This window comes from Leptosomus discolor, chromosome 6 (assembly GCF_034619465.1).
Source record: "Leptosomus discolor isolate bLepDis1 chromosome 6, bLepDis1.hap2, whole genome shotgun sequence".
NCBI classification, from domain to species: Eukaryota; Metazoa; Chordata; class Aves; order Leptosomiformes; family Leptosomidae; genus Leptosomus; species Leptosomus discolor.
This window is the reverse complement of record NC_141396.1, coordinates 43951303-43968177: the sequence shown is the minus strand read 5'-3', so window position 1 is coordinate 43968177 and position 16875 is coordinate 43951303. Positions and strand designations below refer to the sequence as shown.

General features: G+C 36.3%; 1 protein-coding gene across 2 annotated transcripts in view; it reads right to left on the bottom strand.

The window, feature by feature from the left end:
* ABCB1 (ATP binding cassette subfamily B member 1) overlaps positions 1-16875 on the bottom strand; it is a 44528-nt gene that overhangs the window by 712 nt on the left and 26941 nt on the right. For both annotated transcript variants that reach the window (XM_086467121.1, XM_086467122.1), the window contains exons 19-26: positions 15664-15747; positions 14482-14685; positions 9453-9553; positions 7564-7704; positions 5571-5727; positions 4938-5135; positions 2601-2807; positions 902-1048 (exon numbers count right to left, since the gene is read on the bottom strand). In XM_086467121.1, the coding sequence (XP_086323247.1) occupies positions 902-1048; positions 2601-2807; positions 4938-5135; positions 5571-5727; positions 7564-7704; positions 9453-9553; positions 14482-14685; positions 15664-15747 (1239 nt within the window). The remainder of the gene's footprint in view (positions 1-901; positions 1049-2600; positions 2808-4937; positions 5136-5570; positions 5728-7563; positions 7705-9452; positions 9554-14481; positions 14686-15663; positions 15748-16875) is intronic.

Below are 16875 nucleotides of genomic sequence, written 5' to 3'. Positions count from 1 at the left end.
TCTTGGGTCAACTGCTGTCATACTAGTTCTCATGATTTCTCAGGGAGTCTCATGCTTCATGTTTTTCTTAAAGCTAGCACTGGCAGAAAAATACTAATAAGAATCTCTGCTTTCTTTTCCTTATTCCTTATGTCAACTGATGCAGGATAAAATTAGAGATTAATTTTCTGTGCCTAACCGGCACATAATTGAGGAAACAAACCATTCTGGAATTATTTTATGGCATTTTCCCCTCAAACCTTATGTTTTTATGCCTAGAATTGATCAAAACTTAGTCCATAGGGTTTGAGCTTTTCAGATTATGATATTCATTGTAATATTTACCTCATTAATAGTACATCTTTTTGTAGAACCTGTGCTGGTTTTCTACAGCCAGATTGTCCTTCTGTTATACCAAGATTACAGCTTTGGGCTTAAAAAAGAAACAAATGTTCTAGCAATTTTTTTTGCTGGAAGTTTGCATATTAGCCATAAACATATAGCAAGGACTGGAGAGCAATGGGAGAAGCAAGAAAAATTATGAAAGCAAGATTTGTCAGTTTCCGAGAAAAAAGTTCTCTGGCAGCACCCTCAATCTTTCCAGCTTCTGAAGTTTGTGCCTCCTGATTCAATTTTGATAGCGCATTTCCAATTGAAGCCTGAAGAATTCCAGGGAAAGAGACGCCTTCTGCATTGCTACTTCAATATGCCTACTGCCATACAAACCCCAAAAAAAAAAAAAAGGTTTTTTGGCAAGGAGGAGTAAGATCTTTATGTTTATCTATTATTAGCATAAATATGTAATTTGCACAAAACACCGTATTTCCAGTTTTGGGCTTTAATCTATGGGAGTAAAAACTGTAATTATAATACAAACAAACATGGATTTAGATTCTGGACTTTTGGCTCACAATCAAGTTACCTTTTCACTTTCTGTATCCAGTGCAGATGTAGCTTCATCCAGTAGAAGAATTTGGGGCTGACGTACAAGAGCTCGGGCAATAGCAATGCGTTGTTTCTGACCACCAGAAAGCTGAGTTCCTTTGTCCCCTACACAGGTATTGTATTTCTAGAAACAGTATATTAAATTCAGATTATGAACGCAAATTGATTCTGAAGTATATTTGAACATATTGACCTGACACAATCCATCCATAAACTGCATATTCCATACCAATAAACATCTGAAAACAGATGACCAGAATTGCTATCTGCCACACATCTATAGATCCTTCGCCGAGAGACTTCTTTGTAGCATCAAGCACTTCATAAATTCAAAGCAACAACACCTCTAAGGTTGGAAAGAATTATTCTCAATCAAGAGATAGAACACCAAAGCTCAGTGAAAGTCTGTGACAATACTGGGGATCAAACCCTGACCTTAAACACTCCAAGCTAGCATCCTAACCAATCAGTTATTCCAACTCACATTTGTTCATTCTGAAAAAAAAATTAGCAATGTGTAAGATGTATTAGTTTCAGGCCAAATTATATACTATGTCTATATATAGACATAGACATTTATACACTTTATCTATATCTATACCTATACTACAGTTTTGGATAGTTATGCTTTTAATTTAGCTATGTCAGTTAAAGCAGACCAGTCAGGTCTCCAGATAAACTCATGTGTAGGTCACGGTAGTCTTTCAGGTATTATGTATTTTGTTGCAGAAAACACCGAAGTTTTAAGAGACATCATTATATAACACAAGATTTCTCTACAAAGTTTTGGAAAGAAACTAAACATGATCTGCAAAAATTGTGGGCTTTATCCCTCGTATTTTTCTCAAGAAATGCGAAAAGCGGCTTAACAGCCTGAAATTAAGCTGGATATATACAACATACAACTAAGCTGGCAACCTCCTTGCTCCAGGAAGTTTTGGACACAAGTTAACATAGGTTAGAAATTTATTTGTCAAACCCACAGAAGAAAATTCCATCCAGAACTGAATAATAAAATATGATTTCTGTCTTAGGAAGTTCTCGAGTCACAAATTATGCAATTAGAGGAGAATTCATAGGAGATGTGATTAAATGTTTAATCTTTTTGAATACTTATTTGTAAATACATCTTGCTGGTCATTGCCTGGGAGAAGACTTAGTGCATGGCAGAACTTGCATCTGACCCAAGATGTTCATTCTTACATTATTACGTGTTGGTCATATATATATATATGACAAGCTTTCTTAGTAATTTTTTAACCATAGGAATACTAGAAATTGAAATTCTGACTAGGTACAAGTGGAAGAAATGCATAAGAAACTTGTCAGTCTAGCAAAGTCTTTTACATATGCTTGAGATAAATAGGAGCTTAAAAAGAAACTTTCAGCTCCCTTAAAAAAAACACTGCACACTTCCAGCTCTCAATTAGTTCTAATTGTGGATTTTCTTCCCTGATATATTAAATGTTCAGCTCTCCACCTAACAATGGAGTTCCCCAGAGTAAAAATAAGTATGGTAAACACAATGAAGAAAGTACAAGATTTAAAAGTCAGTTTCAGACCTATTTGCATCTCAGGGAATTATTGTACCCCAGGGAATCACAAACAGACAGAATTTTTCCCCATCACAGTAGGTCACCTCCAGTCCTGAGCAGGAGAGAAAAGGAATAACTTACATCTGGCAGAGAGTCAATGAAGGAATGAATATTGGCTTCTTTTGCTGCACTGATGATCTCCTCATGTGACACCTCCCGACTGTTATCTCCATATGCAATGTTTTCAGCAATAGTGCAGTCAAACAGGATTGGTTCTTGCGAGACGATACCAATCTGAGCTCTCAGCCACTGGATATTTAGTGTCTTTGCATTTTTGCCATCAAAAAGCTGAGAAACCAAACATTTAAATTTCAGTCACATGGCTATATGTGTAGTTGAGACTTACTGTAAATTCACACACAGAGGTTGGGCAATTGCTTCTCTTTCCTTAGAGATAGCACATTGAAAGCTCAGATGATCCCTTCCCCTCCTTCTCCTCTATGTTCCAAAATTTTCTAAGGGCTATTATACAAAAGTAAGGACAGTCCCTTCTGCTGCCTCAGTCCTTTTCTTTGCTTCAAGATTTAACCAGGATTTTGAAGACAATGGAAGATAGGATATGCTGAGGCAACTTCAAAGAACTTGGGTAGAGTTCTTTCATTTCTTCCTTTGGTGGTAAAACTTCCTGCTATTTTGCATATATATTCCCACTGCAGGAACAAGTTGGCAGTAGTATTCCATTAAAATAAAGGAAGAGTTGGGTTCATTCATTCACACACTACTAAGCCAAGCATCCAATCTTAAAATTAATTGTGATGTAATGCCTGACAATGGACAAATTTACTTCTGGATTCCTTAAGACGTCATTTGCAGCCAGTTTTCTTTATTAGCAACTCTGTCATGCTTCTGCTAAATTTGGCTAGGGAGTTGCTATTGTTGTCTATTAGATAAATGACAACAGAATTTTTTTTCTGGATAGATCAGTTTCATAATTATGCATCATACGTCGACTTGTACACAAATATACCAGAACATTAAGAGGGCTGTGACATCTCCACTAGAATCACCCAGTGCAGTGCTTAGGCTCTGTGTTGAGTGACATGATCAGCTGCACAAGTGAAGAACTGTCCCCTTCATAGCGTGGCTACTGGACAGGATTAATCTACTCATTCCACGGTTTGTGCTAGACAAGACAATTTGCAGTGAATAGAATTGTTTTTCAAAGCAAAGAGATCATACTGAACCTGATTGAAAAGCCACTGAAATCAGTGGCAGCATTTCTACATCTGCAGATATAAAGGGGTTAAAAAAAAGCTAGAAGGGAGAAATTGCTTTCAACTACACAGGTATTTGCCATCTTTACCAGGGAGTGTACTGATAGGACAAGGGGTAATGGTTTCAAACTGAAGGAGGGGAGATTTAGATTAAATATTAGGAAGAAATTCTTTACTGTGAGGGTGGTGAGACACTGGAAGAGGTTTCCCAGAGCAGCTGTGGCTGCCCCCCACCCCCGGCACTGTTCACAGCCAGGTTGGATGGGGCTTGGAGCAACCTGGTCTAGTGGGAGGTGTCCCTGCCCATGGCAGGGGGATTGGAACGAGATGATCCTTAAGGTCCCTTCCAACCCAAACTATGGATACAAGGTCAAAAACATTGGTGATGAAGTTGCACTTGGATAAACATACTTTTGGGGCACATATGCTACTGCTTTCTACACATCGGTTTGCTGCACTAGACCCGTATGGGCACTTCCAACCTCAAAAAAATCTTGTCCATCTCATCTAGGCCTTATTTAAGTATTGCTTTATCTTTTGTGAGTATCTCTGCAGAGACAAGTTCTGAAATCCTTCTTCCTCGCACCTCATCCAATCCAAGATATGTGGGTTCTTTTTCAAACAAAGTCTCCAAGCACATTAATATGAAAGAGAAAATGGCAATAAACAATACAGTATATGAAAAAAAATACATAAAGTTGCTGAATAAGTAATGTGGGAAACCTTAGATGTATTTTGGAACAAAATTACTAAAAGTATTTACAATCTGTTGCTTGGTAAGTGGGCACACTGTGAAAGATGATTCTAACAAGTTAAGTTTATGGTAAAAATTAATTTTGGCAATGTTCACTGTTTTAGGAAAAAAATAGATAGCAAATTCTATTACTACATTATACAGAAGTAGATACGTACGTTTAATAACTTTTAAGGTGTTCTTAACATAAAAACCTGAGGAAATTTGCTCTGAATTCAAAGTCATCATTAGGCTGTGGATCAGGCATATTTTTACATGGATCTTGTTTCATTGATTCGTTATATTCATTGCATTTGAATACGGAACCCTGATGAGCCACTGCTTGTCTTTAACATCAAAAATATTTAAAGAATAAAACTAGAAATATCTTCTATACTTTATTAAATCAGATAAAACCAAATAAGCACACCCACACTTAACAAGTTGACATGTTATTATAAAAATACTTACCATTTCTCCATCAAGTGGATCATAAAATCTCTCAAGCAGCTGAACAACGGTGCTCTTTCCACAGCCACTGCTACCAACAAGAGCCAGAGTTTGTCCCTTTTCTACTTTTAGATTCAAACCTTGGAGGATTTTGACCTGTGGTCGGTTTGGGTAGTTAAATGCTACATCTTTGATTGTTACGCTTCCCCCAAATGTTTCCTACAATGGAAACAGTATCACATCTTTAAGACAATTTGACAGATGATTCCAATAGAATTGCAGACTTCTCCCCCCGAAATCAACAGTTTTACATTTGCTGGAATGCTGACTTTAATTTTATGATCTGAATCTTTATGAAACTATAAAATCAAAATATAGTACTGAACTATTTAGAAATTGCTCATAATTCTGCGGATTGAATTCCACACAAATTGTACCTTAACCTGATTTTCAAAACAAATAAACTTTAGACAGTGTGGGCAAAAGCTGGACTGACAATAGAGAACTTGTTTCATGTTGTGTTTGGATAAAATGTTGAGAATACCTTGAGATATGGAAGTAATCAGGAGAGGAAAAGTCCATTTAAAGGAAGTGTCAAGAGTACTGTCCATATTGTCAATAAACAATTTCGCCCATTATACGTGGCTTACTTACAGGCTTCTCTCCTTCCTCGCTGTAACTATCTATTGAGGGTACTTTTTCAAACAGCAGAAACAAGTGGGCTGCTGATATCTTGGCTTTGGCATAGTCTGGAGCAAAAGAGCTGCTTTGTCCTAATGCCATTGCACCAAATACAACAGCTGAAAACACTCTGTAAAAGAAATCATGAAAAGAAAAATAAATAGACAAGGAAGAAAATTACAATGGAAATGGGGCCGCAGTCAACTTTTTCTTTTACTTGGAGAAAAAAGGAGGCTAAATTTCAAAAGAATATAGTAGTAACCAACTAGTACTGCTTTAATTACTCATTTAGCTCCAGAAATTTGTTTTTATCCTCTTTTAATGAGGTGAGATAAACTAGTCTTCATTCCCACACCAAATTCAATGTTTTTGTTACTTATTAGCACTGATTACTTTAATTATTGATACTAGTTAACTATATTAAGTCTCAACTAGGGCTAGGAGGAAAGTGGTCAATGAATGGTAAAATTGTTGCTCTGTTCTACTACTGCTGTGGTTTCCTCTCTACAGTTCAATGAGCTCTGGGAGTTAGTGATTCATTTTCAAGGCATCAATGAAAATAAGAAATCAAGCCTGTAACAAAGTGACATTAAAAATTTAATTTGCTGTCACAGCTCTGCTGGAAAAAAAATTTGAAGTGTTCAAAACACCAAAAAAAGGTTAAAAACTATGTGCTATTGTTTTATGGTGAATGTAGATGTATCTTTACAGGCTACATTAGAATGGTGTAAGAACCTGCTGTCCTCAGCTACTAATTACTGCCACACAACATAGGATTACTCATCACTGAAAAATAGTAATTGACCTATGAGACCTCTTAGCTTGTTTTAAGGCAAAGTAAAATAAATTCATTTATATTAGTTTCTATCTTTTCTCTTCAGAGACATATAAACTAATCTTTTTAATCAAACTAATCAAACTAATCATTTGAATGGCCTTGAAGGGCTCACACAGTTTTAGGTCAGACTATCCCTTCCAAGTCTAACTAAGCCACTGGAAATTCACTCACCCAGCTGGCTAGAGATGTTCAGCTAGAAGATGGGATGCAGACACTTCCAAACATCTTCCAGTCAAAATGAGCTATGTTAAGTCTCTTTAATTAAGTTGTCAACAAAAAATTTGTATGATTGGCCTTTCTTAGGTATTGAGGTCACTGATATCCATACTGGTAGAATCTCATTCTTTTCATACTTGTTTCCATAAGCCTATATTGAGGTATTGCCTCTTAAATTATAAATTAAAATTTCTTCTGAGTTTATATGGGATCTAGAAGAATGGGGCTTTGGTAAGATAGGGGGTCTTAGGTATTATGACAAATTATTGGATAATCAGTACTCTACATACAGTTCTCACATTCATGGTTTCACTTCCCACACAGAATTGCTTCATTTAAGTGAACAAGCTTCTTATCAGAATGTCATCTAAAACTATGTAGTTATCCTTCCCTCATAGTGAACGGCATCTACCTTATGGAATCCTGTTCTCCAATTATTTAACATGAACTTTAGGGAAGATTTCAAATTTCAATGAATAAACCTAACATGAAAATAACAAAGATGCCGACGACCTATTCTTAAAAAGATTTTTACAATATTATTATGCTTCAATAAACAGATACAACTATGTTTTTTGTAGAATATATGGAGAACCTCACAGCTACATGACCAAGAAAATTGGTGAGAATAAATGAAGTGATTTAAGTAGGATACTGTTTCAACCTCTGGAAAACATAGTAGTCCCAAATAAACACAGAAGAGGAAATCCAAAATCAGTCCTGTCTGAGCTGTTAGGACTCTATAGTCACTTGGGGTATCCACTTTGTAATATGCTTTCATTGTATTTAAGTACAGAAAAAGAATTTGCCTTTTTTTCTCATAGCTTACTCAATGGATTCATGATCTCTCTGGCAGTAAACAAAGACCATTGTCTGGACTGACAGAATGAAGATTGCAAAGGAGGCACTTACAAAAACACACTTTTATATTGCATGTATCCATTTACCACTAGATAGGCACCAAACCGGAAACAGCCAGCATAGGTAAAGAACATCATTGCTTGTGAAAGAGCAAAACAAAATCCAAATATATGTGCCTTCTTCACAGAATTTCTGTAAGAAAGAATGCATATTTTCATAAAAATGTGCTATCGTACTTAAGTCCTACTATGCAAAAACCAATTAGTTGACTTCAGATGGTACTGTTATGAATGGGAAGTGTACTCATGCTTAAACAAGACTGTGTCCGAAAGATAGTTTTGTTTCCAGAATTTATTTCCAAGAACAGCTTGGAATATGGGTGCAGAAAAAGGTGACAACTTAGCTGCTATGTATAATTATTGTCTTATTTTCTCATAGTTTGAGTGTTAAAACACTTTACATTTCAGTCCATGATTACCACTGTGAAGATGTAAATAACACGTTTGAAATTGTACTACTGCATCACATAAGAGGAAAAAAAGGAGCAGAACTGTTAGCTCACCTTCAGCCAAAGCCAAATTTTTGTGTCATTTTTTTCTTTACTTGGAATTTCATGTTAACCAAATAACAAAGATATTAAACAGTTCAATAGTATACACTTGAGTATCTGTTTCTTTTCAAATTTAGTCATTCAAAATTCCTCTCTCGAATAAGATTAAGCCTGTGACTATGAGGCAGAAATTAGATTTTGGATGATAAAACTATGCCTATAACTAAAAGCAAGGCAGAGAGAAAATTTTCTGTAACTATGGATGATACCAGAAAAAAAAGAAAGAAAGTATTCTAATTTTATTGATGCTATTACTAAGTCACAACTGTGTTGTTCTTCCTGGGAAAAAATCCAAACCAAAACAAACAGGAGCCAGATTCACAAGTGTGAGGTTTTTTGATTAAGAGGCTGTTGTGACTTCTCTTATACATAGCTGATTTGGCCTATGCTCAATTTTTAGAAAATAGAAACTCTTTGCCTAATCAGTGGTTTTACATGCACTGAAACATTAACTGAAAAACCCATGTCCTATCTCTTCCAGTCAAATTGACCCATAGGGCAGCAAGTTCTTATTTACACTAGAAAAACATTAACCTGCAAGTCTCAGAAATCACATCAATGTTGACTCTGAGAATGGTTAGGCGCTGTCCTGCAAGTTGTGAGATACAGACCTAAAACCTAGCAGCCTGAGAAAAAAGCTGAATAATATTTTTTACATTCTGCACTGTGCTCTAACCACTCGATTATTAGGGTGGGTGTATTAGCAGCACTCCTACTTGTCTTCCACCATATCTGTGTACACATGCTGTCATTTCCTTTACTTTTCTCATGGATGTCAGAAAATGAAACATTTCATTCTAGAACAAAGAAAACTTAAATTGACAGTGTCTTTTTAATTTTTCACTTTAAGACGTTTTAATTTTGATGTAGTCCAGGCAGATTTATATTCTTTTCTTTTTTCAGTCACAAACCAGTAAGTTATTATTCAAATATTTTCAATCCCATTCATACTTTCAAAAATGGCTTAATGCAATATTTGATTTACTTTAAAAGTTTTTAATTAAATATCTGAAACACTTCAGGTGGGAGGTTAGATTAGATGACTTTCAAAGCTCACTTAAAACTGTTTCTCCAAACCAAGTGACATTGCAATAGAAGATACCAGTATTATCACAGAAAATTAAGTAAATCGAAGACGAACATGTTGGTTGATGGTTGCATTTCTTAATAAAAATACGCAAAATATTTACATTAATTCTGAGGTAATTAAATTATACATTAAATCATGCACACTAACAAAAAAAAAATCAATATTTGTCCAAGTAAATGTTTGTAAATTATTCTACAATTTAAATATTTTTTTTTTTTAGCTTAGTTATTTTTATTATACCTGTATGGTACATGCAAATGTTCTCCATACATCAACTCAAATTTTCTTTCTCGGGTCAAACTAACAACAGTTCTAATATTTTCTATGGCTTCTGTGGCAATCTGCAATAGAAACACAAACGCTTTAATCAAAAGTTAGGATTATGTTGCAATTCCTCATTCTAAACTAATAAAAAGAGTCTACTGAAACATAATTTTTTTTAAAATAATTGTTATTAAATCATAGACCTTTGCTAGAATACATGAGCATTTTACATTTTTCTTTTTATGACAGTGAGATTTTCTGGTGATGCTCAGAATTTTCTGATAAGACTTCTTTAATGTCCTCCAAATAAGTACTGAAAAACCATTAGACAGCAGTGACAAATACGGAGAAGATATTCAATAAGAAAAATGGCAATTTAGCATTCAGCTTCCAGTCCACTGAGTTTGGGATATAACCAGAACGTCCAGGTTACTTATGTGCCTAGAGCCTAACTTAGGTCTCAGCAGTGTCTGATCAGTAATACCTTCTCTAAGCTTGCAGATCCTTTAGACTTGAGTCTAAGTCATTTGCATACAAAGGTACCTAGTAACATTTGAAGGCAGTAGACGCATGCCTACTTGGGAGCAACTGACTCAAGGCTTTGATGAAGTCTGTTAAGTCTAAGAAGGTGCCCATAAAGTCTTCTCAATGACCACAGAGGGAGGCTAGGAGCCTGTATGGTCAATGAGTCCATATGTGTGTAGAAGAGAATGGTGGTTAGAAATGGCCAACAGAAGACACCTGAACAATCACATCTCTTTAAACACTGGAACTAGTGCTGCATCCCTCTGTTCACCTCTGGTTGAAACACTGCATTGAGCGCATGACCTATACATCACCTCCGGTGCAGTAAGTTGTATGTTGGGTGTTCCAGTTGGCCTCAACTGCTGTTGCTCTAGGAGGGCAGGGATTCCCACATGTACTGTATTATACCTGACAGTCCCATAGGGATAGATGTTTTCAATTCCCTAATGCAGCTCAAACAGTACTAAACACCTATATCTAGACTCTATTCAGTTGCCAACCAGTCTTGTTTCTAAGGATGGGTATTTGGCAGAAGAGCTCACTTATGAGCACAGATACTGTACAAATGCACAGCCTGTTTATAACTGAGAGAACTGCATGTACAAGAAAGTATACATTAGCAGGAAATGAACATGGACACCTGAATACAGGTGTGGTGAGTCCACTGATTCTTTGCATCTAAACATTTGAAGGTGGTGAGAGGTTTTTTCTTCCTAAGAGACAGACAATGTTTTTTAAGATCCTAAAACTTACAGAAGTTCAAACTTTACATTATTTTAGATTTTAATTTTAGAAAGCATAGAATAGATGCACATTTCTTTTACATAATATTGTTGCTGCACTTGGTGTATTACATGGCTTATATTTTCCACAAAGCTCTTTGAGAACCAGTGCTTTGGCACACTGTGCTTCTCTGGACCTAGTTCTTTGAACTCCCTCTCTTTACATCTCATGCCTAGAAGACAGCAAAGTCCCTGTTCTGCACAAAGCTTTCTGAATGAGCATTTACACAAAAAGCAGAGGTGAAGTTTCAGGGAGAAGCACGACCACTTCTAATAACTTATTGTACTACAACAGGCCTATCAGTCTCACTTCAGTGTCTGGTATAATCATGGAGAAGGTTATTCTGGGAATTATTGAAAACCACTTGAGAAACAATGCAGTCATTGGTCATAGGCAGTACGGGTTCACAAGGGAAAGTCCTATTTAACTAACTAATTTCCTTTTATAACAAGTTCACCCATCTAGTTGACCAAGGGAAGTCAGTATATGTGTTGTTTTTTTTTTATTTTAGCAAAGCTTTTGATACTGTCTCTCACACTATTCTGGACAAAATGTCCAGTGCACAGCTACACAAGTCCATAATACAATGAGTGAGCAATTGGCTGATGGGCTGGACTCAAAGGGTTATAGTAATGGAGTTACATCGGTCTGGCGGCCAGTCACTAGTGGGGTTCCATAGGGCTCAATTTTAGGGCCAGTGCTCTTTAATGTTTTTGTAAATGATCTGGATGCAGGAGTTGAATGTACGGTAAGTTTGGTGATGATACTAAATTAAGAGGAGCTGTGGACTTCCTTGGAGGCAGAGTGCGATCTGGATAGACAAGAGAGCTGGGCAGTTACTAACTGTAAGAAATTTAACATGAGCAAGTGGTGGATTCTGCACCTGGGACAGGGCAATCCTGGTTATACATACAAACTGAGGAATGAGCCCCACAGAAAGAGATCTGGAGGTCTGGGTTGACAGCAAGTTGAATATGAGTCTGGTGGGCCCTGGCAGCCAACAATGTCCTGGGGTGCATCAAGCTAGTCAGTCTAGGGAGGTGATTGTCCCACTCTGCACGGCACTGGTGCAGCCCCACCTCAAGTAGTGTGTGCTGTTTTGGGTGTCTCAATATAAGAAGGACATCAAACTATGAGAGCATGTCCAGAGGAGGGTCACCAAGATGGTGAAAGGTCTCCAGGACTTACAAGGAACAGATGAGGTCACTTGGTTTGTTCAGCTTGGAGAAAGGAAGGCTGAGGGGTGCCCTCATTGCAGCCTACACCTTCCTCAAGGGGGGCAGTGGAGCGGAGTTGCTGATCTCCTCTCTCTGGTGACCAGTGATAGGACACGAGGAAACAGAATGAAGCTGCATCAGGGGAAGTTCAGGTTGGACATTAGAAAAATGTTCTTCACTGAGAGGGTGGTCAGTCACTGGGACAGTCTCCCCAGGGAAGTGTTCAAGGCACCAAGCCTGTCAGAGCTCAGGGAGCATCTGGACAACACACTCAGTCATATGGTTCAGTTTCAGGTATCCTGCGAGGAGCAGGGAGTTGGACACGATGATCCTTATGGGTCCCTTCCAATGGAAGATATTCTGTGATTATGATCCTATTAACAGAATAAAATTCTGTTCTGAAAAGTGATCCTGTATATTATGTCTTACAGGATACCAGAGTTATGGCAATTCACCATACAGTTCAAATGCCTCCAGTTTGAAACAGAAAAACAAATAACCTCCATACCCTACTACTTTTATCTAAGTTATCTAAACCACAGACCTGAAAGCATTTTTCTTCATGAACAGTTACCAAAGATTTTTAAACTGTGGTACTGTTATCTTTGTTCTAAAATATAGGGATATAATTATCTTGTAGCTTCAGTAATGCTTGTGCCATTTCAAGTAATGCTTGAAAATTTGTACATAACTAACTGAAGTAATACACAATGTTAAAGATAACAAAGAAATTAAATGGATTTTATTCTTCTTAGTTATATAGCCTCATCAATACTCAAAGTAGTAGTGGTCTTTTTTTGATAACAACATTAAGTTCAACAACCCTTTGCAGAAAGCAAGTTTTCCAGGTAGAACCCCATTTTCACTGAAGAAAAAATATTTTTAAAAAATTGGTAATTGCGTAAAATGCTTGTAGTCTAATGCTTGCTTAGGTGGCCTTGAGAGGGAAAACTCATATACTGCTAAGAAAATAAAGTATTTTCTCAAGCTTTGAAAAAAAATCATAAATTTTTGTAACACCTGTGCTAATTCTTCACAACCTGCTCCATTAAGAAAGTCTCTAGTGCCTCTTCCAAGAATTGTCAACTTTTTTTTGTCATATCTTACAACAAAACAATATGACACAAATGTTCAGCCATTGGAAAGAAGTAGAAGAAATGTAGTCAGTTGAAAGGAAAGGAAATGCATCATTTGGCTTGTACAAGAAAGCCCATTGAAAGATCATTACACACAGTTTCCTGTGGACTTGAAGGGACAAAAATATTTTTCAGCAATTTTATCTACAACATGATGGAAGGAAATGAACCCCATTTAGTAAACAGTATTTACTGGAGAGGTGGTCAGATCCAGATTAAGACACCTGAATTCAGGTGTCTAACCACCAGCATAGCCAACAGATACCTACTCAACAGAAATGGAAAGCAACTCTGCCGCCTAGGCACGATGTGTCTACCCAGTCTCTTCCTCCAGGATCGTTGGCTGGAGCAGGAAGGACTCTAATTCAGTTGCACACATGCAGGTGGCTTGTGCCTTTGGAGATGCTCAAAACATTGGGGTAAGACACATTTGGTACTCAAAATATTTGGGTAAGGCACAGTAGATACAACATAGAACACAGAGTAGACCCATACCCTTCTGAAATGGCAGCTGGAGGCCACTCATACTGTGGCATCTCCAGTAACTGTAAGGGGGCATTAGACTGCTAACACATATGCAGACACATACATTTAAACACCAAATCTGAAGATTAATACCATTAAGTGCATGGCTTTAGATAAATGCTTTCCTTCTCAACAACTTTTAAAAACAGTAGGACATAGGAAGGGATTTTAGAAAAGTTTTACCCTGAAGAAAGCAATATCTGGGAAGTGATGAAATAGTTGTTCTGTCCCTAAAGGATTTTTGGAATGAAGTAGCATTAAATGCCTTCATCTAATTTCTTAAACAAGAGTCTAACTCTCTCACTTTTCAGTTCTCATCTTTCTCTTCTACTCAAGAAATAAAGGAATGGCAAACAGACTCAGAAACCAGCGGATATATTTTTATTCTCCCTGCAAATACTAATAACATGAAAAAGGTAAAAAAAAAGAGCAGTACAATATATAAGGCAGATGACATGCCAAAAAGGGATGATAGAAAAGAAAAAAAGATAATTTTAAAATGAAGAGTACTGCAAAATAAGGAAAATAGAGATGATCAAAACAGGAAGGAAAAAAGAATGTGCCTGAATAGTGCTTAGCACATTCTGGTGTTTATCAATTATAAAAATAAATATCGGTTAATAACAGAAGTCTTCAATTATTATTGAAGAGGTGTTATATTCCGTAGGTCTACTGGTGTAACTACATAGAGTCTGGCTGTCTCTGGAAGTTAGATATGATGATATGTTCTGTATTTGGAAGTAATAAATCCATCAACAATGCTTTGGTAAACAAGACTGTATACACCACACAGAAACAGATAAAATTCTCCGGACCCACCTTTCCTGCAGCTTCCAGCTCTTTTTTATCTTTCTTAGCATGCCCAGCCAACATCTTCATTTCAATCATTCCTGCCACTGCAATGATTGGCACAACAGCTAAAAGTAGCAGGGTCAGCTGCCAGCCATAAATTAACGATATAATAAGTCCAGTCCCCAGGTTAGCTAAATTTTGGGCAATTAATGCCAATCTGACGCCAGTTGCCTGGAGAAAGAAAAAAGACATTTCTTGCTAAAGTAACTGCATCTTAAATAAGGAAAGCAGTTTTATCTATAATATCCCTGATTCTCAAAACACTATTTAGAAAGTCTTAACTCAGCTTTGCTATTTTTCAAAATGGGAGTTTATTAAACAATTTTGTAAACAATTATCTTGATCTCATTTAATTCTTTCCCCCCCCCATATTCTGGGTACTTAAATTTGCATAGCAATTTCAAAATTCTGCTCTTGAAGCTTTAACCATATCACATGTTCATATTTACAGCTAAACATTAATATCTGTCACATGTTGTAGATCATGCAGCTAGATTTGTAAGTCACCACACAGAGCCCAATGAAGACAAAAATTAAATGTTTAACTTCTGCTATGGAAATAAAGCCAAAGGTACTACAGAACTCCTCAGTTCATAAAAAAAGCACATAAGTTCATGTAGCAGTAAAATTTTACTGAAGCATACAGGAATAATTATATTCAATGCTCTTTAGCGAAACATTACAGGACCCTGAAACTCCACATATCGCTTCTAAAGAATCTCCAAAAAGTAACAAGGAAATGGAAGTCTATTGCTACTATGTCTAATTTTTTTCATATAAGGAATCGGTACAAACAAAAAAGAAGTAGGAGGTCATAAACTGAACAGATTTAGATGCGTATCTTTAGGTAAATAAGATACCTGTGAACAGACTTCTTAAATAAATCGATTCCAAATGAATTTGTTTAATCATGAAGATCACAATACAGCATAATAGCAAACTTAAAAAAAGGTTTACTTGGAAATTATTTTGTAAACATATACTAACATCATTGTTATAAAACACATCAGTCATTCTATACCAGCTATCGTTTTATAGCAAATTTTAGTTGTCAAAGTCAAGACTGTTATCCAACCAGTCAAATCCAAGCTGCAACTTTACCACATATTAAACCAATCATGAAAAATTCTAAACCAAAATTTTACTTACACCTTTCACTTGTGAGGCATCATTAGCAAGTCTTGTAGTTAATGCTCCAGTGCTATTTTTAGAATTATCAAACCAGGTCATGTCCTACAACAAGAAACATTTGTCTTAGGACCAGTTTTTAGACATTTCATATAAACCACAAAGTAAAACTGAGGTCTACCTCATATAACTGTGTCAAAAAGCATCAAAAGACTGTGAACGTGGCAGTGCATCTGTTCTGCATATTTAATTAAGTCTAATTCCTTCATCGCACTATGAATATTTTTAGAAAAAGTATATGCTTGCGGATGATCTGACATGTACACGGTCTCTGCTGAGAAGGAAGGGAGCAGCCTAGGGGATTCCCAAAACCAACCCCCCCACACACTTCTGAAACTGCCTCTCCTTGGAGGAGATGACTTCAGTCACACTCCTTCACAATCACAAAGATGTTTGGGGATGAACTAAGTATAAGGCATTTTCAAGATAAAAACTTCCAATTCATTGTTTTATTTCTCCCCAGATGGAAGAGGTTTATTTGGAAACTATGAGAGAAAAATCAAACAAAACCAAACCAAACTGTTGTATCTGATCAAAGTGAATTGTCAGGATCAGGTACACAGTTTATTATTTATTCACCATGTGGACAAATATCTGATGTAAACTTTCATGTGTACTATGCATCGAATGAAGATCTGGTGATGTAGTACGGACATTTGTGACCTCCAGACTCAATTGTAAGACTGCTCTTTCATTAGGTTTTCAGTGAAGCTGATCTATAAATCAGTTTTTCAGACTACAACAACTTTCTGTCTGCATGGCAAACAGTCATGTTCACTTGAATCAAATTTTGTGTCTACATGTAGTTTTATGTGTGAGGCATAAACCTTAGAAATACTATATTGTATATTTGAAAATCTAAAATACTGATCCTGAAATCATGCAAGATCAAGGCCAATTTAGATAAATGTATGAATTACTTTAAAACATTATGAAATATTTATATTTTAATTCTCTGAAAGTGGCTTTAGATTTAAGTATACAACCTCATTATCAAATTAACGAACACTGTATAGAGTTGGGAACTCTTTGAAAGAAACCTTTGATAAATAAATAAAAACATATCTATACATATTACAATTTAAATCAGACATTTGATGTAAGTGTTACAATGTAAGTTGCATTGCATTGCATTTCTTTAGGGGAGAAAGGGCACCAAGAAACAAAGCAGGC